At 38.7% G+C, this 25,796-nt stretch overlaps 2 protein-coding genes across 2 annotated transcripts in view; both read right to left on the reverse strand.

Moving 5' to 3' along the window:
• LOC104605294 (eukaryotic translation initiation factor 3 subunit H-like) overlaps positions 1–16,690 on the reverse strand; it is a 32,163-nt gene extending 15,473 nt beyond the window's left edge. Inside the window, exons 1-10 of the mRNA XM_010270013.3 lie at positions 16,536–16,690; positions 16,357–16,436; positions 13,727–13,843; positions 13,488–13,591; positions 8,148–8,214; positions 3,733–3,866; positions 3,598–3,646; positions 2,926–2,997; positions 2,702–2,803; positions 2,550–2,617 (exon numbers count right to left, since the gene is read on the reverse strand). Of these exons, the coding sequence (XP_010268315.2) occupies positions 2,550–2,617; positions 2,702–2,803; positions 2,926–2,997; positions 3,598–3,646; positions 3,733–3,866; positions 8,148–8,214; positions 13,488–13,591; positions 13,727–13,843; positions 16,357–16,436; positions 16,536–16,545 (803 nt within the window). The 5' untranslated portion in view covers positions 16,546–16,690. The remainder of the gene's footprint in view (positions 1–2,549; positions 2,618–2,701; positions 2,804–2,925; positions 2,998–3,597; positions 3,647–3,732; positions 3,867–8,147; positions 8,215–13,487; positions 13,592–13,726; positions 13,844–16,356; positions 16,437–16,535) is intronic.
• Positions 16,691–24,420: 7,730 nt separating this feature from the next.
• The window catches only part of LOC104605293 (uncharacterized), a 46,872-nt gene continuing 45,496 nt past the window's right edge, over positions 24,421–25,796 (reverse strand). Inside the window, exon 9 of the transcript XR_016081152.1 lies at positions 24,421–24,998. The gene's annotated coding sequence lies outside the window, so the exon portion shown is untranslated. The remainder of the gene's footprint in view (positions 24,999–25,796) is intronic.

Consider the following 25,796-nt stretch of genomic DNA (forward strand, 5'->3'; position numbering starts at 1 on the left):
TTCTGGAATTTCTTTCCTTCCAAATTGTCCACACTAGAGCAGCCCAAGCACATCCCCACAAGATTTTACCTCTCCTCTTTGGCCACCTAGAGGTAATAGGGTCAAGTGGACTGCTAATTTGCAACAGAACAGTCCACCTACAACCAAATAGACCAAAAGGCTTCTTCCAAAAGCCTACAACAAAATGGTAGGATATTAGTACGTGGTAGCAACATTCTCCATTTGCTTTGCAAAGGATAAGTTAGGGGAGATGATAAGATTAGGTCTCCTTTTTTGCAAATTGTCCAAAATGTTTAGTTTTCCAAGAGACAACCCAAGAAAGAGCTCCCACTTTAGAGGGGATGATGGGCTTGGACCAAATTCCTTATTATGGAAAGGCTGAAGGTTAGTAACTGAGCACAACAAAGAGAAAAAGAACCATAAGGAAATAAGCCTAATGGGTTAAGGGGTGAAAATCTGACCATTAGGTTTAGAAGTGTCCAAGCATACAGTATCAAGAATTTTGAGAAGCATGGTAGCCTGGTCAAGATCAAAGTCTCTCAAGTCTCTCCTAAAAGGCTAAAGCCCATGTTCCAACTTAAGCCAAAAGACTAGGAGAATGATGCAAACCTCTAAATAGCAAGATGCAAACCTTGGCAAGGTGCCAACTAGCTGGTTGGTAAGGTCTCCAGATGGTTGTAGTGGAGACTTGGGATCGAACCCCGCCTGAACCTAGGTTGGGGGATGGGCTACCCCCCGTTGTGTAGCCCTTCAAAAGATCTCAAAAAAAGAGGCAAACCTCTAAATGGGTTCATTTTTAAAAAGAGATAAGGGATACAAGGAAAAAAGTCCTTGAGGGTAGAGTTTCCAATACAAACATCTTCACAAAACAGAACAATATCTCCAGTACACATTGTACTTAATCAGGCTTAGGAATTGGGGAAGAATGCTATGAATAGCCTTCCACAGAGAGTTTAACATAGCCTACCAAGATACACCAAAGTCGCAACCATAAATTACACATCCATGAACTACAACTTTATGCCAAAGCCTCTCCCTTTCCAAAGGCCATCTCCACAACCACTTACCCAATAGAGCTGTTTCTTTCCTAAATTACCTAAACCCAAACCACCTTGCTCCTTTCTTTTACACACTAATTCCATCCTAACCAAATGATGCTTTCTTCCTTCACCAGGCTCCCACAAAAAATCCCTCATTATCTTCTCTAATTTCAAAAACCTCCCCATGTGGCATCCTAGAGACAAAAAAAAAATAGATTGGCAGATTTGCTATTGTAGATTTTATCAAAGTAATACGACCCCCAAAAGAAAGTTTGTCTTCCAAGCTACCAATTTTTTGCACAGTTTCACTTCCAGATTCCAAAACCTTCCTACCCTTGGGTTAGCTCCTAAAAGCATACCTATGTATTTCAAGGGCCAGCTAGATGTAGGGCAACCTAAGGACTCTGCTACTTTGACCAACTCCTCCAAGTTTAGCCCCACCACACAACTCTTCTCAAAGTTGATCTTCAACTTAGAAACGAGTTCAAACAATTTTACCACCCTTTTCAAGTTCCAAGCCTTCCAGGGGTCCCCAGTCTCACAAAAAATAATTGTATCATCTGTAAACTGAAGATGAGTTACAACAGTGCCCTCCCTACCAACCCTCCAACCTCTAATTACATCCAACCTATCAGCTCTCAAGATACGTCTACTAAACACACAAGCTATTAATATAGAAATGGAGAAAGAGGATCCCCTTGTCTCAACCCTCAAGTAGCTGGAAAGAAGTATCTAACCACTCCATTAACTAAAACCGAATAGTGGCAAGTTCTTAGGCAACCTTCAATCCAACCACACCACCTCTCCCCAAACCCATAACTCCTCAACATTTCCAACAAAAAAGACCAATCAACCTTATCATAAACTTTCTCTTAATCCAATTTGCACACAAATCCTCTCTCCCCTTCTCTTGAAATCCTCCACACTCATTCACTGTTACAATTTGATCCGTAATCTGACTTCCTTGAATAAAGTCTCCTTGTGATTGATTTATTACATTGGGTAAGAAGGCTACACTTATTCTTAACAACATTTTGGCCACAATTTTATATAAGCTGGTCACCAAAATTTTATTCCTATTTTTTTGATAAATGAAATTTTATTTTATTCCTATTTTCAACTCCTTAATTTACTCATCGCTCTCTTCTTTAAGCCTATCCCAAAAGGCCCAGATGTAGATGTACGCTTCACACTCAGGGTGCAGACCAGGCAGGAGCTGGGCTTACACTAAACCCCTTGTACAAGATGCTAGGCAAGGCCCATGATAACCCCTAGAAATCAAGAGAGGGCAGATACTCCACAAAAATAATTGGAGCACTGATTATCAGTATAAGAGTGGGAATACTAATAGTCTGAAATGAGTAGTGAATACAATGTGAAACCCTCAAAACAAAAAGGTCAATTATTTATTTACACGTTTACTGTGTACTAGAAGAACATGAAAGCAGGCCTACCCAAAAGAAGTTCCTGGACTTAACGAGGAAGCCAAGAAAGATGCAATTTTATTACCTTCTCTTTTGAAGCCATGCCTGCTGTTGGGCTTGTTGACGGGAGAGGCTCCGATAGTAAAATTGGAACTAGGAGAGGAAAATGTTTCTCTTGTTAGTACAAAAGATATAATATCAAAAAAGAAATAATACAAAGCCAGAGAAAGCACTTACTTTCTGCTGTTCCATTGATAAATCATCCATGCATTCAATCAAAAATTCTACATTCCTCTCCAAAAATGGACCGGTGGATAATTGTAAACGATCATAATCACACTGCCTCAGCAGAGCAGAGGCAAAGTAAGTAGAACAGGGTGGCAGAAAGAAATATAAATGCATGCACGTCTCTAAGGAGATACAGGTAGATTTTGATTAATTGAGAACAATAAAGAACAAACCTGGGAAACTGGTGTCTCGGCCTCCAGCTCTGTCATGAAGGCACTGATAAGTGCAGAATTTGAAACTTTAATCTGTACAGAAATACAACTATAAACATCTAAACAGACAATAAAAACAAGGGTATTATATTAACAACCAGTAAAGACAAGAGACAAGACATCTAATTCTTCTGAGTAATTGGCGTTGTATCAAATAATAATTTTGGTCGAATGGAATAATAACATAAATGATTATGGATCATGAAGAGAACCATTTCATGCCCACTGTAGGTACAAGTAACATCCATAAATCACAGACAAGATCAATGTATAGATCATAAAATGCTGAATCCAACCTGCTTAGTTGTTGATTTTTAGGCTCCAATACTCTATTACACATTAAGATACAAGATGCCCAGCTTACGAATCTTGTACAATATATTACATTGAATAAATATTTTACCGTTATTTATCAAAAAAAAAGATATATTGCATTGTATAATAAATGAATAAATATAGGTAATGGGATGTCTCAGAAAATTCTATATAGTTGGAAAAAACTCAATATAGACACTAATATGGGGAACAGATCTTCACGTATGGAAAGTAGAAACAAGCTTCTTTTTCTAGATCACAAAGCAGAGAATTCTAGTGAATTATTTAAAATAGCGATTAGGAGGCCTGGAAGCATACAGGTATTTCCTCAAAGATATTCACCCATGACAAATGCTTCTCCCTCAACCTATTTAAGCAAAAAAAAAAACATATAAGATTCCAAATAGCAAGTTCCCTTTTATAGACAGACCATGAAACCAGAAAAGCCCATACTTCTCTCCAGTAAAGTTATTATTACGGTAAAGATCCATGAAAGAATCTGTGAGCTTCATGGCCTTGAGAGCTAAAACTCCTTGATTTGTCCGTGTTGGATCATAAATGATGCACACACACCGCCTTATATTCTCCTGCAATAGTAAAATATCAAACAAAAATAAGTAACCCTTAATTAATCATAAGAGAAATTAACAAAACATGTATGTGCACTACAAACTTCTTAAGAACTACAGCAACATCTAAGTGAAGAAGCCAAGAATTTTCACCAAAAGAAACCAATGTCACCCTTCATGAGACAAGGTTAAAACCCAACATGGATTATGACACCATTGACTCCAAATAAGAATTAGGATCAATGAAACACTACTTAATTAAGAATAAGGATATGTGAGACAGATTAAAGATAAAGACACCAAGGTTCACAATGAATTGTATGACTATCTGGTTAGAAACTTAGAATTCATTTTATAACAGAGGGGTATTACTGCTACCTACATTTTGTTCCAAGTACTCACCCACTAGGCCTGCCATGCCACCTGGACTATAATACCTGTACCCATGGCCAAAGGACAAACCTTTTTACAATGTTTTAAAAGGGTTTTCAATGTCCTATCCTAAGTTCTTTATTCCTCCCTACCTCTTCATTTTTTCATCTCAAATATAGTGCTCCATTATGAAGAAAGGAAAAGGGAGAAACAGGGCCAATTCATTTAGGTATGCACCTCCTATCATTTCAAGAAAGAGTATCCAATAAGTGGCTGCTTCCACTGTCAAATACAAGCCTTCTTCCTCAAACAAGTGTCTACCCACTCTTAAAAAATGTGAGTGGCTAACTCCACTCTCAGAAAAAGTGCTAATTTCAAACATATGTCTACTTATAAGAAGTACTCACTTCAAAAGGTGTGGGGCCCATATTAATCTTTCTAATTCAAATACAAGACTCCCATTGATGTGGTCCCATTCTTTTAGATAAAATAGATTGTCAAATACAAATTAAACCTGATTTATTTTTTTAAGTTTAACAAGAAACTCAAATTAGTTATACCAGATAAACAATGAATCTCAAACAAAGGGATATATAGGTGTAGTTGCCCCATACTTTGTACAGGGTCATTCTCTAGCAATATATTTAGTCCATTTAGTTTGCGGGAATGGGGGTCCGGAATCGGAATCAGAACCATCCATTCCAATTCCGACTGTTTGGTTGGGCGGAATCAGAATCCCATTCCCATTCCTCATGGAATGGCATTCCCCCATTTGAGGGAATGGCCATTCCCTCCCCTTCCCCTTGAATGAGAATCAATTCCAGCCAATTCTAATTCTGTTTCTGATTCCAATCTGAACCAAACAGGTGAGGGAAATACACTTCCGATTCCTGTTCCAAGGGATTCCAATTCCGACTGTGCCAAACAGACCCTTAAAGGCATAGGCCCAATGCCCAGCCCAGCCTGAACTTATGTTTAAAGCTTGAGGTCCAGACCAAGCTGGGCCCAGGCCATCTCTCTTATCATAGGCGTTAAGTTAAAACTCAGCATGGGTCTGGCCCATGATCACTCCTAACCCCCTTGCACTTAGGTGCGTTTCACTTAACCCCTTGTTTCTAAACATAAAGTGCCCCTTTTTTCTTTAATTTCAAATATCCTCTGTTGAGTTAGATACATAACCAAATACTAAGCTACAACCCATACATAACCAAAAGCCCTATCTTTTATTCCTCCCTACTTCCACATATTTTTTCTCCTCCAGGTCCTCCTATATGATGTAGTCCATGAATCCATGATTAGAGGGGAGGTGAAAAAAGATAGAAACATGACCAGATCTACACCTTGTAAAGTTCTCAAGGGAAAATAGGGTTTTCCTCGGCCAACGAGGCGCAAATGGCCATGGGGTATTTACAGCATCAGTAGTTTGAAAAATATTTAGTTTTTATAAATTGAAAAAAGAAATCTTGCAAGTTTCTTTTTTGAGAAACATAGTTGTCAAGGTGACGCCTAGGCGGGCACATAGGCAACAAGGCGCCCTTGGAGGCTCAGCTCACCTAATTTCCAAGCAGTTTTGTACTTCCTATTATAAAATACTTTTTATTCTTTATTTTTCGATATTATAATTATAAAACAGACATTATTAAACTAAAATATTCATTTTATGTGCATATATATGCGACAATGAACCCCCAAGACTTCAAAACCAAGAACCCTAAGACTTTTTCTTCTCTTTTCTTCTACTTTTTCTCCAATATCTTCCATACCTTCTGCATTTTTTTATCAGGCAGAAAATATAAAGTTGTAACAGTACAAATGATGACAGGGATGTCATCCCTAGGAGCTTATCAAATTACAGTTACAAAGAATTCTCAAAAAAGTACATCAGGTTACAATTTAGCCCAAAACAAGCCATCTCTATCAGCTCCTTGCTTTTCCAATACATCTGCCATTCCATTTGCAGACCTTCTTATCCACCCAAAAGTGGAATTGAATCTCTTTGCCAAGGTGTCAGTCTCCCTAAAAGCATGTCTGTATTTCCATGGAGCTAATCTGATATTCTTGGACCAAGATATGACTAACTGAGAATCTCCTTCCATTTCTAATTCCCTTACTCCAACTTGTACAGAAAGTCTTAATCCATGTATGAGAGCCATCACTTCAGTTTGTACTGAATCTCCAAAGCCAATTGGTCCTGAAAATAATGCCACCACCACTGCTTCATGGTTTCTAAAAACACCTCCTATTCCTGCCTTTCCTGAATTACCCAATGAGCTACCATCAAAGTTAAGCTTCAGTTTATATGGACTGCTTTTCCTTTATATCATAGCTATAGCTCATTGACCATGCACTGCTCTTTGGGGTTTCTCCACTGTTTACTTGTATAAATTTTCACCATTCATCAAAAAAATCACATGGAAACCTCCTACCACCTTGCTTCTCTAGTAGCTTGAATGGAGAAGGATAAGCTAAAACCTAAAGGTCCTAAACATGACCTCAGCAATAGCAGAATCCCCTGTACCAATAGGTGATGTAGAACCCAATAGTTCTGATACCAATTGATGTAAGAATGTAGGATCACCCACACTGATAACAAATTGTAGTACTAGCTGCTCTGACACCAATTATATATGACTTAAATGAATCAAGGATGGGTCTAGGAGGGTTAGGGTGGGGCTAGAAGTAATGTGGAGATTGGTTAGATTAGAAAAGGTTTTGGGATTAATCACACGAATGGCCAATCTGTTCCAAGACAACAAGCTAATTTGAAATAGGCAAAACAAGTACATGATAGGAATCTTTCAATAAAACTTCATACAGTTAGAATGGATACTTGCAGAGGGCAACCAAGTTCGGTTAGGTTTGATGCAAGACTTGTATATAGTGTCTCACTGTACATGATAAACTAATAGAAGCAACATAAATAGGAAGCATAAAAAGCAACATAAATGGCAAGCATTACATCTAAACAAGAGCATCAAGCATGGTTAAAAATCCAGGTTCGTAAAAGAACCATTTTTATAAGATGTGTAAAAAATACATGTTTTTTACACTACAGAAACTTGTTTTGATTAATACAACAGCAAATTTTTCATAGCAGTACTTTCATTATTCAAGAAAGAATGCATAAGCAACCTTTTTCTTTCAACAAAGATAAATGACAATCGAATGTCAAACCATTTTCTCTTTAACCCCTATCAATTTTGCTTGATTGTTTCATTTATCGTCTAACCTTTATCTTCTCTAGTTTATCTTAAATTATTTCTTCCATGGGTTATCCTATTGTTCCTTACTTTTCCTTATTTTAAATTATTTTATGTTTTACGCATTCCCATCCCTCTATAAAATATAATCTCTGTAATGATAGATAGAATATCCCCACATATTTAATTACTTATGTCTGTTATAGTCTCTCTTAATTGTTACTGCTATAGATTATTATACCACAGCACTTTCTATCTGACACCATTTTCTTTTTCCCCTTTCCTTTTATTTCATTTTTTTATGGATTGTTCCCTTTTCCCTTTCAATCACACTCTTCTTAAAATGACATGCAAGTTCTGCTTTCATGTTTATGCTTCTGCCACTTCGGTGATTTGAGCTGGTTTTTCCCTTCTCCACATCCTAAACAACAACCAAAGCAGAGATTAGGGAGTACTTTTTGCCTTTGCTACAAAATTTGCCACCAATAGAGGCCATCAAATAAACCTAAGTCATTGGCATTATGTGTTAAAATCATAATTCATATAAATGGATTAACAAATAGAAATCCGCGTGGGTAGCAATTAGGATCTCAGATCAGATTTCTCTTATATATGTTTTTCTTTCTAGCATTACTGGTTCTTGACCTAGAGAGTAAAAATAATTCTAACATAGAAAATGTGTGATGCACTACCAAATCAAAAATAAGAGGTCCAAGTTTCATTTCACCTGGTAATTCATAAATGTCTCAATCAACTCCACTGTCTGGAAAGATCCTAACAAAGTTGACTGATACCTGACAAATTTGGATGATAGAGGTAATCAATCACTGCAAAGGCACAAGTATAAAAACAAGTGTGCAACTGGCCTTTACCTTTTTTAATCAATAACACCAATCTTTACATGGGAAGAAAAGAATGGGAGCCAAAAGACTTAAAATAAAAAGGGCAATGACTTGTTTAATTACTGTTATTAGTTCTTGCTTATAAAGGAATAAAAGAGTTGATTGAAGATATAAAATTCTAGCCATACCTTAAATACAAGTTTTCTTTATGCAACCTTGTAACATAATAAGAGGCTTCAAGCCCAATTAAATGCACTTGGAAACAAAAATACGAATAAGCTCACAAAATAATTAACCATGCTATCAGTCAATTACACCAAGGAACATGTTCAAGTGACATAAACAGATAAACTCCAAATACAACCCAAAAATAAATAAATGAACAGCAAAGTTTTGTGAGCTTCAGAGGTATATGAGTTTCTATGAAGAACCAAAGTGAAAATCATTCTTGCCATTAATATAATATCAAATTTAGAGACCTACACAGCTACATTCTAGAAGCAAGAACTCAGGGTTCCCATATAAATATGTATAGGACCAGGTAAAAAAGCTAGCCTAAGAGACACAACTTCATTTAGCCACTTGGAATCTAGGAACATTAACTAGAAAGAGTACAAAATTGATAGACATTATGGGAGTAGAGAGAAGCATTAGGACCCAATGGGATTCCCAAGTATGAATTATGAGAAGGTGTAGGAGAGGTAGGCTTATTATGGCTAACTAAGCTATTCAATAAGATAATGTAAGAAAAGATGTCTGATGATAGGACAAAGAGTAATGTGGTGCCTATATTTAAAAACAAAGGAGATATATAAAGTCATAATAACTATCAAGGGATTCAGCTCATGAGCCACACTATGAAATTTTAGGAGAGAATAATTAAGCAAAGAGTATGACATGAAACAAGTATATCAGAGAACCAATTTGGGTATATGCCAAGGAGATCAACCATGGAAGCTATCTTTCTTTTGAGAAGATTGATAGAAAAGTTAAGAGAAAAAAAAAAAAAGAGAGATCTTCATATGGTGTTAATTGATCTAGAGTAAGCAAATGATAGATTTACTACAACTTACAAGAGAGCTAATAATGGTAGGTCTTGGGAAAAGAAAGGGATTCAAAATAGGTATATAGACCTAACTAAGGAAATGCATGATGACATAACGACCAATGTCAGAACACCTATGGGAGAGACATCAAATTTACAATAGGCCTTTACCAAGGTTCAGCACTTAGAATGGCAAGGGCAAAGAGTAGACCAAAAAGGACATGAATAGAAGTAATAAGGAATGATTTAAGTGTGAATAATTAAATAATGGATATAGCATCAAACAAAATGGACTGGCAAAACAGGATTCATGTAGCCAACCCCATATAGTTGGGATAAGGCTTGGATGATGATGATGATTTGATAACCACTAGCCAAACTGAATGACTTGTTTTGCTTTTATTAAGAAAAATAATTTTCTTAAGAAGGTAAAGCATTTTGTAGTATTTTATCAACTAAACAAATTAAAAAATAAAATATATATTTTTAATAAATAATTAAATAATAGAATACTTGAGGGCATTATAATCAACACAACTTCAACTTCAACCTATAAGACCCTTGAAACTCCTTGGTAACTTACCACAAGACAAAGCAACAAACCATTCAGTTCAGCGAATTCAGCTGTCATCTGATGACCCATTAGTATTCTAATAGTCAGAAAGAACCCTAGTCAACTTTAGCAAGGGAATAGCACAAGTTAAGCACACAGAAGCAACTACACTGCTACAAAGTGAGATGAAAACATTGAAAAGGCCTCGTTCGTTAGTCGGTATCTCGTGGTGGGTAAGTTGGTCAACCAGGTAATTGACCAACTCTCCTGCATTCAAGTGCTGCTATAATGGGTTCCATGGAAAACAAACTCTCCAGAGAGTATCAGTTCCCCAGGTAACCAATACTCTCCCGCCAAAACCATTAGTCATCTCCCGACTCTGCCTTTACCCAGGTAAGTGGAAACACAACTGAACACTAACACCAAAATTTACCCGGGCAACTCTTGCCCAGGAATAACTTGTCCAAGTAAGCACATTACCCGGGTATGGAAAAGCAAACGAGGCCTTAGGTACAACATCACAATCACTGTGGTTTCCAGGGTAGCATGCCAAAAAATTAAGCACAAAGAATAACATTCTAATAACAAGAAAAGACTTCGAGTTGTATTTTTCTATCAGGATGGAGCCTTTTCTTTTCTCAGGAACCCTTTCATTGTACTTTCACTTCTTAATTCCTTTAATCATCAATAAACTTCAGTTATGGATCCAAAAAAGGAATAGAGGGAGAACAAAGTTAGACAAAAATAATACCATGAAAGCTAGAAGGCTCTACTAATGTGACTCTCACAATAATAATTTTTCAGTACCCTATTAATCTAAAAAAAATACGCACTGGAAAATATCAAAGATATGGCAAACAAATGCAACAAATTCCAAGGAACGAACAAAAATCAACTCATTTACAGATAAAAGAGTGGACGGAAAACTTGAGTAAGAGCCTATGCATTCCTTCAATTGCTTCCTCCGAGCATTGGGAAGAGACAATGTTAAAAATAAGTAACATGACCCTGTACATTTTGGCTTAAAGCAGACTGCCTCCTTAAACCAGTTAGAAATCTTGGTAGATTCTAAATTTATGGCAGAAGTTGATTCAAGCAAAAATATGGGAAGTTTATTGAACTGCAAACTGGAGCCGTTGAAGCACAGAAATCTACCAAGATAGTATGGATGAGGGAGCTGGGAGTTCAGATAAGGTGGACCCCAAGGGAAGGAAACAGTATAGCAGGCATCTTAGCCAAATAATGAGATAACAAAACCAATATGTTTTGGGGGATAACCAATGGAATATAGTAAAAGCGTGTACTGGGCTACCAGGACTTGAGCTGTGTTTGGCTTTTTTGTACAGTTATTTACATTCTTTTGATAGTTAATAAAAGCCCATAGTTAATTAGTTAACAATCAAAAAAGAAATATAACAAGAGAGAGAATATAAGTTTTTTTAATAGAAGGATAATATAATGTTATAAAATAAAATTTATTAAACAGAAAAAAGAACATTACAATGAAAGTAACCAGAAGTAACCCAAGAGAGAGAAAGAACACTCCAGCTCTCAACCTCACCTCCAGACCAAACAAGCCAACCAATCAAACAAGAAGATAATGACACACCAAGAACCAAACTCTCTGACCAAATAAAAAAAGGACAAAACAAACAACCTAATTTGCAACAGATTCAAAGGAAAGATAATAGAATGTTGATCTAAAGAAAACTTAAAAATAAAGGAAAAAATATTTGTATAGCTATAAGATGCCCTATGATATACACAGTACTTTGTGCCGAAAACTTGATCCTTAAAATACCTTTAGTTTTGAAGAATTAGTGGTTTCCAGAACTTTGCTTTACAAAGGAAGAGATTTACCTGGGATATCAGGACTTGCCAGTGATAACACAAGTTCCTCAGAATTTTTGTAAAATATTGCAGGCATACTTTCAATGAATTTCCTTCAGATGAATGTTGTTAACCCAGTATTCAGAGTTTTTACTGTTTTCCTAAATTTGAGTGTGATAATCAGCAAGGAGTAGTATTAATGTTTTTTTCCGTAATTTCTTAATCTTTTTTTCCCAAGTTTTTGCTGGATTCCAAAGGTCACATCTCCAAATATCATCAAACAGGTCATGACTAATGCATGCTATGGTGCCAATTGAGGAGTCTCAGACACAAGCTGCATTCTTCAACTAGCCAAAATGCATCAATCTCCAAATGTATGTCTGAATACAATGAACTAGTATGAAATTCAGCAATAAGGTTTTGCTACCACATTGCATATGTTGGGTTAGGAATTTAGGGAAAATTACAAAAAAGCACATGCAAGGGTCTTATACAGGATGTTCATCATAAACCAGCAAAGCTTTCACTGCCTTGACATGGAAACCATGTTGCTGTTTTTCATTCTGAAGTTGAACATGATTGTAAATATCACTCCAACGAACAAAGGCATATATCATGAGAAGCCATTGTGACCAAACATGCATATATACTACCTAACCTCCACAAAAAAGAAAGTTGTCAAAATTTTACTATTTATGATATGATTCACAATTTGAATCATGAATCATAAGGGTTTCAATTTGAACCTTATGATGTCTAAGTCCTTTTCTACAAAAATCTTACAATTTTTATTTAATCCTACAATTTGATTCATGAATGTTATAATTTATACGGTTCATGTGATTTAAATCAATTCAATTAAGAATTAGTTCTCTACTATGTCATTTCTTTGTTTCTTTTAAGCTTTGCCAAGGGAGACTTCTTTTAAATTCCTTACTAGAAGATGACTTATATAGGTTATTTAAGACCTTTTAGAAACCAACAGTGATTTTATATTCCATCAAATGTATGTTTAAAACCCATTGCATGTGAATTATTTGACTTTCAATTTGAGCTAGATTATATCATCTTAGGTTTCCAGTGTACAAGGGTGGTAAACCCTACTGTTTTATAAACATGTATGGTAGACATGGATTAAAAAGACTAATGTCACTTTTCTATGTATATTTAGATTTTTAGTGTACCCATTTTTATTTTTTTGACATGTAAACAAAAAAGAAACAATCTTACAATTATTGATAAGATTCACAATTTGTTTCTATTCAGCTTTCTATATATGATTTAAAGTAGGATAATGGTGTGCAGGACATTATTACAACATGTACAGCTATTTTGACCATGCATGTGAAAAAGCCAATGTTGAACCAAATATTTGTATCCTAATGTTGCATACCAACTTCAGATGAGTGGTTTCTTTTCCTTTATTTTCCTCTTAAGTCAACATAAGATCCCACAGAACTTAATAGAGATGAGTTGCCTGCTATCAATATGCATAGCCAATTTATGTAAGTCTATAAGAAAGTGAAAAGCTACTAGTGACAGGCTTATTACCAGCTGTCATCAGAAAAAAGCTTCTGATTAACATGATTCAATATAAATCCAAACAGCATGTATATCACTATAGAATTACACTAAAGTACCACTATATTCTTGAGCCTTCAAAAACTTTAGAAACTGATTTTTCAAATATTTTCTTAATCTAAGGATTTTTATCCAAGAACTACAAAGAAAATAGCAATGCACTGAAGGCCACCTAGATTTTCTTGGAGTAAATGCCACAATATGTAAAGAACATACCATCCAACAGTATTATTGTCAACATTAACCTCTCTCAAGCACCTCATCATCTCAAGTTGGTAGTTGGCGCCATCTGCTTCAATCTCCTCATCTTCCTCCCGAATCTGAAGTTTCATATGCACAAACATTTCAGTCAAAAAAGGAAAGAAGTACATCTCAAATCTAACGTTTCTGTAACTGGAACTTGTGTGATAGATACTTGCTAACATAACTTAATTTAAAGAGAGCAGTTTACCCACCGGAAAGGGGAAACAGTTGGTTACTTCTAGAACACTACCAACATCTAAACCAAGAAGCTGCCCAGTAACCAATGCGGGAGAAAACTCCTTGCAATGTTTAATTATCTTCAATATGGCCTGTTTTGTGAAAGTTTGAACAAAAAGACAAAACCATGAGGTTACACCATATCTGCTAGAACTTATAGAATGTGAAACCAGCAGCACATGGACCAAAAAAAAAATATCAGAAGTTTAAAACTCTTAATCCCCCTACTAAGACACAATAACATGTATGCAAATGCTTCATTTTCCCTTTCTAACAAGTGATGATGGTGTATTAGTAAATACCAGGGAAGATAACTTTTAAATGTTTACTCATTGGCATGTTTAGTTTACGTGGGCAGATTCATGCATGTCAGAATGAGATATTCAATTCATTCACTGATCTACATAACCCCATGGTGGCACTACAAAACCAAGCAACAATCCAGGAAGGAAATCCTTCTACGTAAAGAGCATAGCCCAGCGAAACAAACATCTCATAGCCATTAAAGACAGCCATTACCTACCACTTCTCCAACTAATCTGATCTAACCTTAGCAATAAGATTGTAAATAGAAGTACTTCAAGAAAATCAAAACACTGTGGAGACACCCCATCCCCTAGCCAATTTTCATGCAGCAATTGAGCTAAAAAAGTAGTAAGTCCAATCTAGAATGATGACTTGATTCCTAACTATTAGCTACTTCTTCTGAATAATATTCGGAATCTTTCCAACTGGATCACAATAAGAAGCATGGAGCTTAAGCATTCATACACGGGTGAAATTATCTTTTTTTAAGTAAAAAAAAAAATTATTAAAGAAAACAAAATAAATGGTACAACCTCCATCAGTGTCAAAAGGCACCACACTCACCAAAAACAACTCACCCACACAAAAAACAAAACAGACACAAACTGAGCAACAACAGGAACCCTACATGAAATCATCCAATTCGTCAAAAAAAAAATTACACAAACAGATCCCCAACATGGACAATTATTCTTCATCAACATAAAAATATTCCTCTCCTCCTTCCTTGTTCCAAATTTCTCCCCCATTCCCCTTAAAGATTTCAAAAAATCTCTTCCTTTCTCTTCTTCTCAAACTCCTCAACTGCCCTTCTAGCAAAAGCCTCACCTCCCAAGAAGAACAACCCCAAAGATTTGCCAACCTCTACCTCCCTATCAACAAGCTTCTTTAAATCCAAGCTTCCTTGCTTCACCCTTCTGCCCTAGAATCCTACAACCCTCCACTTTTATATGTTTCCTCTTCTAAAGGGATCACCAAAGGACCTGGCTTCCTTTCCAGAACCTGCAAACCCTGGCCATCTACTCCCTGAAAATCAGATCTTTGCCCTTTGGGTTTGACTCCCCTTCTTTTGTAAATCTTTTTAAGTTTATTAGTTGGCCCATCCCCAACAATATCATCTTTAAGATGCGAGAAAACCATAGTGACATGAAAGAGTCTTACTCAAATATTTTTCCTTCTTCGAATCCAAAGCAACTGACTTGCAAATCTCCAGCTCCTTCCTCCTACATCCCAAATCAACACCCAGCTTTCCAATTAACACTTCATCAACTAAGAGCTTCTCCCTGCTTTCAGGAAGCTCTAACCAATTTGGCACAACCAGAATCCAAGCCACCACCACTCCTTTTCACCTTATATCCTTCTTCGGTTTTGCCTTACAAATATTATTTCTCTCCACCCCATCCCTGGATCCACCCACCTCCCACGTCTCCACTCTTTGAAAACCATCCCCACCCAAATCAACACCTCCATCCCTACCCTACTTAATTGGCTAAACCGAATCACCAATGAGGCAAGATTCCCCCAACTTCACAGCTATCTCCTTAGATGAAGCCCCACATTCAACCACCTCATGATCACCATCAGGAGGATTAGCAAAGATCACCACTGACTAGCAAGTAGCAGAGGACCGAGCAGAGAATGTATCGGATATTTGGACATGGTACTTTTAACAGGAAAGATATCAGAATTTTGTAAAATTATCTTAAATAGAGAATGTATCAAACTTTTGACCATTGGATTTTTAATAGGGAATATATCATAAGTTTTGAATCATTAATCTCCATTACTGCAAAAATAATCTTAAGGGATTATCTGAAAATGGATAAGTGGCTACTATTTTAATGGGGCAAGATCATCTTCAAACCAAACTCTGTGGCACCAATACCCAACCATTTTACCAAGCATATAAATCTATTTTTAGAGTAGCACTAAGAATGTTTACACACGCCACAAGAAGCCCGCACCATAATTTTCTCTATCTACAACGGATTAAAAATAATCTCTGCCTAAAATACTCGCAACGTAAAATAGGAGATAATGCACCTCCCGCCCTCCTTGCAACGTAAAAGAACATAAATATAACAAAGACGAAACATGAATAAGGTAGCCAAAAGCAGTATTATTAAGGGGATTAAGTAAGCAAAGAAAACACAAAGGCATAATCAAAGAAAATCTGCAAGTAGCGAGAATTTAGACGACCGCAGTGACAACTAAAAGAAAAACCAAATAGCGAGAAGAGAAAGCAAAACACTGAAGAAAAAAAAAAAAAAAGAGGGAGCCAGATATGAGAACAGAATACCAGTCCCTCGATTTGAACTACTCTGAGCGGCGAAGCGACCTCCTCTGAAGCCGCAACTTGGAGGAACGACCGAGCCATGGCTACAGAAAACAAGGAAAGATCTCTTCAATAAATGTATGTTACCAGGCAACAAAAGATTTTGTAACAACAAGGAGGAAAACAGAGAGAGGTGTACGGACGGTTTGCCATTTCCAGCTTCCTCTGGTGCGGAGAGAAGTTGTAAAGTTGCAGAGGAATGTAGTGAAGCTGTAGGGCTCCGCCTGTACTGTCCGAGTCCGCTGAGGAACAAGGGCGATAAATCCTTAATTCGCAAGAGAGACCCCTAACGCCTTTCCTATGCATAGGCAAGCAAAAACCGCAGGGAAATTACAAAAAAGAAAATTAAAATTATTTTAAGGAAGATTGTTACTTTGTTAGTATAATATTGAAAGTATAAAATATAAAAACTTCCCTTGAAGTTTCTGACAATTATAAAAACCTCTCGTTCATTTTAGCAAAATTTCCCTCACTTTTTTTATAAAAGTAATAAATATCTCCCTTTTGTCAATGATCAAAATGGAAAACGTTAAAAGAGATTATATATTTTTTCAAAATACCTATTTTACCCTTTCCCGTTCGAACCCAGCGGCGGATCAGTGAGAACATTCAAACTGTAATACAGGGATTGAAACTGTGTGTTTTACTATTAATCAAACAAAGGTTAAGAATATTTTATTTTACTATTTTTTATGAGAAATGGAGAACAGTTTTCTTTGCCAAGGGCTTAGATTCAATCATACAAGCATCCTCATTTCAATCTTGTATATTATGTGTCAATGATAAAGAAACATTATTGTTACTTAAATTTAAATAAGGGGGGAAACAAAGCATAACAAAATTTTAAAGATAGTCCATGTAATTTTAGAGGCTTGTTTCATTAAGTAAATGCAGTGGCACGTTTCATTTCGGAAGTGTGAGGGGACCCTCTTATTTTTTATTCCTTTTAATCAAAAACACATCTTTTTGGTGATTTTCCCAATGGGAACCACAAGATTTGAATACAAGGGCCAAGGTACACACACTATGAAAAGGTGCTAACATTGTTGGGACAGGTGACCTTATAGTATAGCTTCAAAAATGATATTGCTACAAACAAAACAAGCCCAAAACCCTTCCCTCAAAAACTAAATCTAAGGCTTAGTTAATGGATTCAACAGCTAATCAAGATAGAGCTCTTAATTATTAACTTCAAGAAACAAATGAACATTATAATAGCATTAGTTGTAGGGGTTATCAGTTAAAAACGGATATAACACAATAAAGGCAAATAACTACTAGTGAGAACTAAGAAGATAGCAACTGAAAATATATATAACAATCAAATGTATAGACTGCTATTAGGTTAGTAGTGGTGCAATTAAATAAATAATAAACACTTAATGTAAACAAATTCAAAATGTAAATAGCAACTGAAAGTAAAGTAAATGACAATTGTACTAGTGGTGTGTGCCAAGATTAGCACTTGGAGAGAGGACCAACCACCAATAGGTTGTTAAGAGATGGACTAGTAATAAGAAGGTAGTTGCGAGAAAAAACTAGCTACTCAAGCAATATCAACTTGAGATTAGAGCGGTTGTTAGAGTACTACTAGAAAGTTAGTGAGGCTAGTAGCACAAGAACTGCACTATGAAATCTATATCTTGCATATATAAAGAAAGTAAACAAAATAAAAGTGCATGCTCTACAAGATAATTAGATGTTCAAGTTTTGTAGTTGTGTAGAGATGTTAGTAAAGTAAGTAGCAAATACACTACAAGAACTTGAAGAAAATAAAAAATACACAAAAGGTACAAGGCAACGGATTTTTATAAGTACCTCAGCTTGGTCAACCCATCATAAATCAAAGGTAGACCTTATCGGGTTAAACCAATTATTTACAAAATCATAAACAATTCAGGAGTTGGAACCATCCTAGAATAATAATATTTAAGAATACTCTATGAGGATAATTAAGAGCACATGCATTAATTAGCTAGGTGCACATGGGCAAAATGGGCAAAGTGGAAAGAATGAGAAAACTCTAGAAGACGACCATAAAGACTATAAATAGGGCCCCATACCCATATGCCGACCCATTAATAACCCAATATCCATTAACACTACATATACATTGGATCTATGATCAGGGAGGGTGATTTGGCCTCTCAAGTCCTTAATGACCTTTAATAGCATCAGTTGGCCCTCTCCATGTTATTGGCATGTGTCATTCATGAAGCCTAAGAAAGTTTCCCTCATGCCAGACTTGGACTCCTCCATGTCCTCCTTCGTCTCATTGATGGCCTCCTTAACTTTGGCCAAGTGCACTTCCTAGCTAGCGCTTGGTCCATGGATGCTTCCATAGACTTGGCCTTACTCTTCTTCTTGTTTTGCTCCACCCTTAGGATGTCCAACACCTCAAAGGTCATGTCCTTTCTGTCTTCAGCCATTTGCCTTGCTAGTAGAGATTGTAGAGGCTCTGATACCACTTGTCATGTGCTTAGTCTCCCTTTTAGCCACATACGGCCTTGCGGTTGCACTCCTTGCTTCCACAAGTCAGCCAAACTCCTTGAACACATCTTTGGCTCTTGGACCAAGAGGCCCACTCACAACTCTCACACAAAAGGCAAAGCTAAAAGGCATAAACAGAGAGAGAAACTCACAAGGGTTTAGTTCAAAAGCATTCTTTATCAGCTCAATGATAAGGGTACAAAACTAACTCTTGGACTCCTTCGATACATTAGAAAAATGGGGGAGGGTTCCTATTTATAGGCACTCACACCTCCTATGGGGCACAATCCTAACCATTCATTTTCCACCTTCTTACCCTAGCCATTGGATTGCGCCTCCTTATCCTAGCCACACATTTTCACCTCCTTATATTAACCACATGTTCCACCTCCTCAAGTGGAACCTTCTAGGCATCTTCCTAGAAAATTCCTTCATTGGGCATTTACAAAGATAAGCCTAGCATATTCTAGACCCAAGACTACTCTACGTTATTCTACAACATTCTACACAATACAAGAAGACTCAAAATGACTCTAGAAAGTTATGTAGAGATAGAACTCCATATTCTTCAAGATGGCACTAGAATGTTCTAAAATACCTTGGGCAGGACTAGAAATCTCTACAAAGCTCATGAAACCTCTAGCCTTCAACTTCTTTGTAGCTCTATTCAAACGGGTTGTGACACCTCGCTCTCTTAGGCATTTAATAAGGGAACAAAGAAGAGAGAATCAAGGGGCCTTATCTAGAAAGGCTTCGGAGGAGAGAGAAGTTGAACCTAGACAATAGGGCATATAGATTCATCCAAAAAAGAGAATTAATAAAAAAAGAAAAAGCAAGAAAACAACAAAAAGAAACCCTAGAAGTCTTTCCCATTCAATTTGAACAAAAGAAAGCCCTAAAATCCTTTTGGCCATAGATTTGAATAGAGAAAAACCCTAGAAGCTTTCATCCATTCGATTCAACAAAAAGAAAAACCCTAGAACTCCTATCCCTCTCTCTTAACTGAACCCCTCCCCCTTATGCCCCAGCAGAACCCTCAACCTCCTCTTTCCCCATTTGGTTTTTGAGAATAAAAGAAGAACCTCTTCTCATTCCTCCTTTCTCTACCCAACCAAACCATAGTTCCTCTCTTACTCTCATCACTTATAGTATTGATGAAGATGGTCGTTTCAAGCGACTCTTCTTAGCATTCCATGCATCTCTCCATGGATTTTGCTATGGGTGTCGGCCATTGCTATTTGTAGACGAGGCACACTTAAATGGGAAAAACCAGGGGAAGCTTATAGCCGCCACTATAATAGATGCCAACAATGGGATGTTCCCCATCACAGTAATCAATGATGATAGAGATGTTGTGATTGTTTCGGATAGGGCAATAGCTTGGTGGATGTGGTCCAGCGGATTTTTCGACTAGATCTGCATGCCTTCTGTTGTCGACACCTCATGGAGAATCTAAAATCGTACATGACACGACTTCGTTTATCGAAGGAGTTGTATGGTGCAATAAAGGCTATAATGTTTAAAATCATGTATGCGAGATCTACCGACAAGTATGGCTCACTAATGGGGAGGCTTTTTACATTGAATGAACACGACAGCAAGGTAAGGTCCACTGAACCTGAGCATTGGGCGAACTCCAAGTTCCCAGGAATGTGGTATGACCAAATGTCGTCCAATATTGCAAAGACGTTCAATGGATGGGTGCCAGACATTCGTGATCAGCCTATAATGATCATGCTGAACACATTTCGGTTGAAATTGATGGAACTCCTTTGAAGGCAACATTTTGAATCCCAGGATTGCACAACACTGGTTGGAAAAAGGATCGAAGAGAAGTTGCATGTGACAATTCGCAATAACATCTAGCTCTAGAAAGTGTGCACATGCATGCACGACCATATCATACACGGGGTGGAATGTGTATGAATTTGTTGACCCATACTACACGATTGAAAAATAGAGGGTCATATACTCTCAGCCGATACACCCCATGTCATTTGATGAGTTGCATCCAATAGCCATGTCATCGGTTGTGAGTGCAGACATCGATAAATCATCATCTACTATACTTCGCCCACCGAAGACCAAAAGAACACCGGGCCGACCCCGGACCAAACGGATTGAGTCCCAACCTATTGAGAGAAGGGAGGTTCATTGCAGACGATGTGGTAACACGGGACACTATAAAAGTGCATTTAAGGTACCCATTGAGTAGGGGTATCATCCCTACCTCACCCCACCCCCACCCAACCTTTCCTTTACTTTATGTTTAGTACCTATCTGGAAATTTTAATGTTAGTAGTTGTATCCTCCCTATCTAGAAATTTTAATGAAAGAAGTTGTGTACTTTTGATACTTGTTGGGACGTCCAGGAGACCTCCCCCTACCCCATGGAGGTGGTTTCACCGCCTGTTTACCCCGTTCCCCCCTCCGGGACCGCTTCTGGAAATGGCAGGATCACCTAGAGATTGCTCTGAAGGGTGCGGAGGGGTGCGATGGCCACCAAACCCACTCCCCCCTACTACCACTCACCCACCGAGTATCCCGACACCTTCCGATCGCCCATCGGCCCGATGGCCCGGGCGAACCACCATCGGCCTTCCCCATTGGCCCGGGGCATCTCTGCCTCCTCTAAGGACGTCCAAGAGACCTCTCCCCACCCCGTGGAGGTGGTTCCTCTACCCGTTTACCCCCGCGCCCCCCCTCCGGGACCGCATCTCCGAAATGACAGAATCACCCAGAGGCTGCTCTGACGGGTATGGAGGGGTGCGATGGGCACCAAACCCACTCCCCCTGCTTCCACTCACCCACCGAGCATCTCGACACCTTTCGATCGCCCATCGGCCCGACGGCCCATGCTGACAGTGGGAAACGGTGGTTCAACAAAAGCATCGTTTCCCACCGACGGCCTTCCTCGTCGGCCCGGTGTCACGGGGGTAGTTCTACAGCGGAAGAAACTCGTGCGGCGTCCAGGCCGAGGTTGGCCAGGACAAGCCTTATATGTGCTTGGAGGCTAGGAGTTGCCCGATGAGATGGCTCCACCAAGGTCAGTAGCACTGGATCATGACCTCAAGTCGCATGGCCGGGGCACTCGACTGGCTCTGGCTGGTCCATGGAGGTGCCGCTTACATGCTAAAGGGGGAAGGCCAAGATGTGAGGCGACTGGGCACCGATGTGATGGGTCTCCTGTATGCTGATGATGATGGGCACCTGTGTGCCATGTTGATAGGCAACCGCTGGGCCGAAACACACTCGTGCGCTATGGGCAACGGGATAGCTCATTCAGGTTGGGCAAGGGGCTGGCGTGGTGAAGGATCATACTTGAGCCAGGCCCGCATGCCAAGCCTCCCTTGAGTGTCGGTAATGCAGTGTCGGTCCATGTAGTGTCCCCATGAGCATGTGTGCGCACATGAGAAACCCCGGTAGTCATGCTAGCCATTAACCAGGGCTGCCCCGCAAGGGATGATGGTCTAGGAGTGCCAAGGTTAGGCACCCAAGGAGGCTGACCACCCCTCCTCAAAGAGTACGTTAAGCTTTTAGAGGTCTGCCTAAAGATGACATCAATTCTCCCAAAAATCTTACAGACAAAAATGATAGTGGTGTCCCTTAACGTAAGCCCACAAAGCGTAGGCAAGGCTAAGCTTGTGCCAGACCATGATAGGCTCCCCTACTCAATCCATTGTCATCCTCGACAATGGTCCTTCTATGAATGGGCGTCTGTGTCCCGCGCCATCCACTTGTCTGCCAGTTCTAGGGCTTGCCTGGTCAACCCGAGTCTTGCCTATGTTGGTGTCCATTTATGGGGACAGAACCATTTCACCATGCCGGCCTGTTTGGACTTCACCCCCTGTGTGATGCTTCGCGGAGGTCCGCCCCATGTATCATCTTTACCTCAAGGTTCGACCATCTTCTTGGTATCTTTTCGGTGGTGCTATCAAACACAATGTGATAGGTCTAATCCTGCTGTTGGCGATGTGTCCTAGGTGTACCCTTTCACCATGCTGGCCTGCAGACTTCACCTCGCCGTGTGTGGGTTACTCAAACCTAGTCATAGCATGCTCTATTAGCCCTCGAAACTACACTTTATCTCGCTGGTTCGGGCTACATCTTCGCTCCAAGTGGGCCCCAATGTGTGATGCCTCAAGGAGATCTGACTGAGTTGTGGGCGAGTGTGGCAACTTTTACCCATGATGTTGCTGAAAATGCACTCGCCTTGTGATGAGCTATTGCTGCTACAAGTGTTCCACCTGTTGTTGAGCTGAGCATGTCCTTCGATGCTTTGCCGATGTAGGGACGCCATGCTCTAACGGCTAGTGTACTGACCGCTATCCGCAAGAGTACAGAGTCGTGCAAGTAATAAAGTAAGGAGTACAGAATCATTCCCACGAGGAATGAATTATTTAGCCACCTATTAATTTCTTCTCAACTTGTTTAAAGCAATAATCAATTAGGTTGCGAATTAAGGAATTTAAACTAGCACTACTAATTAAGGAAATTAAATGACAAAAACAAGAACTTGAACGAAATCAATAACAAAGTTGCTAGGGAATAATCCTATAACAATCATCAAGATTCAATACCAATAAAATCTCACGAGGGTTGTTATATTCCAAGGTGTTTCCTAAAAGCACTAGTCGATCTTTCTCAAGAGTCGATTAGCTAAACCTATGTTTAATTAAATGAAATTACAATCAAGGAATTATCATTCTCTCAATTGAAATTCTCTTTGCATAAACACAAGCTGTTAATACACTTATAAGGAAATCCTACCAACAAATGATTTCTCTACCTAATTATTGGCCGAACAAGTGTTATTAGTTCCACCTCGATTATCATCTCTCGATGCATAATCTTGATTAAAGAACGAATCATTGGTGATCAATCAATGATAAGTAATCAGCACAAATAACACAATATAGCAAGAACCTCATTGATTTTACTAATGACTGAAAATCAATGCATGATCAAGTATCAATCCCTAACAATAGAAACCTAGCCACTCATGATGTAATTAAGAACAACCAACCTACCCTAATTAATTTTGGATCAAACCACTTTCAATGATACGAAGAGTACTGCATACAAGAGTTGACAGAACCGATTCAGCAAACAGATCTTGAAGTTGTCCAACCGAGGTGAATTCAGTCTTGGGTTGGCGAAACCCTAATTTATGAGCAGCCTCTCTCGAGCGCAGCCCACTCTATCTCTGAATGACATTTCCTATATCTCTATCGGAAATTTAATCACTAAAGATGCATTAAGAACCAAGAATTCGCCGGTCATCAATTCAGGTATGAATGATTGCCAACCGAACCATGCAAATTATCTCTAAGATGCATGCAGTCCGTTTTTTGATTAGATGATCTGATTACCTAAACTCTTTCTCAAGCAATTCAAGTAATCCAATATGCAAGAACAATTCGGCCAAGATTATTCTATAAATTAAAACCCTAATCAAGAATCCCAAGAATAAAACACACTTAATCGGATATGCTCAAGTTTAATTACAAATCAAAATTAAAACTCATTATGGTTTGCATAAAAGAAAAAAAGAAGAAAAAGATTCAATAAAGAAACCTCAAGAACCCTAATCGAATCTAGGATACCAAATTGCAGAACCAAAGAGGAAGATAACTTAAGATCTTGCATCAATCTTCGATCTCCTTGCTGTGATTCTCCTCCAGTTCGCATTCAACAACCCTTCTCTTCTCTCCAATAGTTCTTCTTCTTTTTCCATTTTGTCTCCAAGGGTTCAAACCCTAATCTCTTCTTTTTCTTTTGTTTTTATATCCTTCTCTTCAGATAAAACCATGTTCTCGTGTAAGTGGGAGAGTGGTGAATTCTCGGATGAAAACTTGCAGGCTAAGGAATTGCTCTATCACGTCAGTAGTCCGGTTGTAGATAATTCAGGCCCGATTTTGTCCTCAATTCAGTCCGTATCTATCATAACTCAAAACATTAAAGTTGTAGAAATTTTTCTTATCTTTCCAACGCATCTTGAATCATCTTAATCTGATTCCGGGTGGGAGAGTTATGCCCAAATTACTACGCGGCGCCGAAACTGTCCAGAATTACCCGATTAGCCTTGTTTTCCACTTAATGCGTCCTTTCGTGTCCTAAATCGAAATATAAGATTAATGAGTCCATTTAGGCACTAAAGAAGTATAAAAGACTACATATTAAAAGATAAAAAAATGATAATTTTCATTCTCATCATGTACCCACATTCCTATCATTCCAATATTGTGGCTTCAACCAAGGACCCATGATGCAAAACTGCCACCTCAGTGATATTCCTTGACCAACCGTCGACACAAACCAATTCGGACTGTTGTCCCTACCTCAATAGTGCATCTGACAAGATACGGAACAATGGCTCATCTGTCATGAAACCAAGATGTAGGTGCACCGCCCACAACTCACTAAAATGAACAACAACTGATGTCCGTGAGGAAGCATGACACTCCCCCACTCAAACCACCACAATATGCCTTCCATGAAAAGGCTCATGCGTCTGCCCCCCGCATGAGCACAACAACCAATGCGCCTGCCCCCGCAAGGGCGCGGTTTTGGGGTCATTGGAATGGGGACACGATGAATGGCCTCTTGCCAGGCCTGATGTGCACTGCTTGCTTGAACCCAGGTGGAAGTGCCTAGGGACTACACCCCACAATGTGATGCTTGTTGGGATGACCGCTTCAACTGGCTTTGTGCTAATCTGCTTTGATACCAACTGCGATAGTAGTTGGCTAGCTCGCTATGATACCAACTGTCATGGGGGTAGTTCTACAATGGAAGAAACCCGTGCGGCGTCCAGGCCAAAGTAGGCTAGGACAAGCCTTATATGTGCTTGGAGGCTAGGAGTTGCCTGATGAGATGGCTCCACCAAGGTCAATAGAACTGGATCATGACCT

Source organism: Nelumbo nucifera, chromosome 1 (assembly GCF_055504915.1).
Source record: "Nelumbo nucifera cultivar China Antique chromosome 1, China Antique-T2T, whole genome shotgun sequence".
NCBI classification, from domain to species: Eukaryota; Viridiplantae; Streptophyta; class Magnoliopsida; order Proteales; family Nelumbonaceae; genus Nelumbo; species Nelumbo nucifera.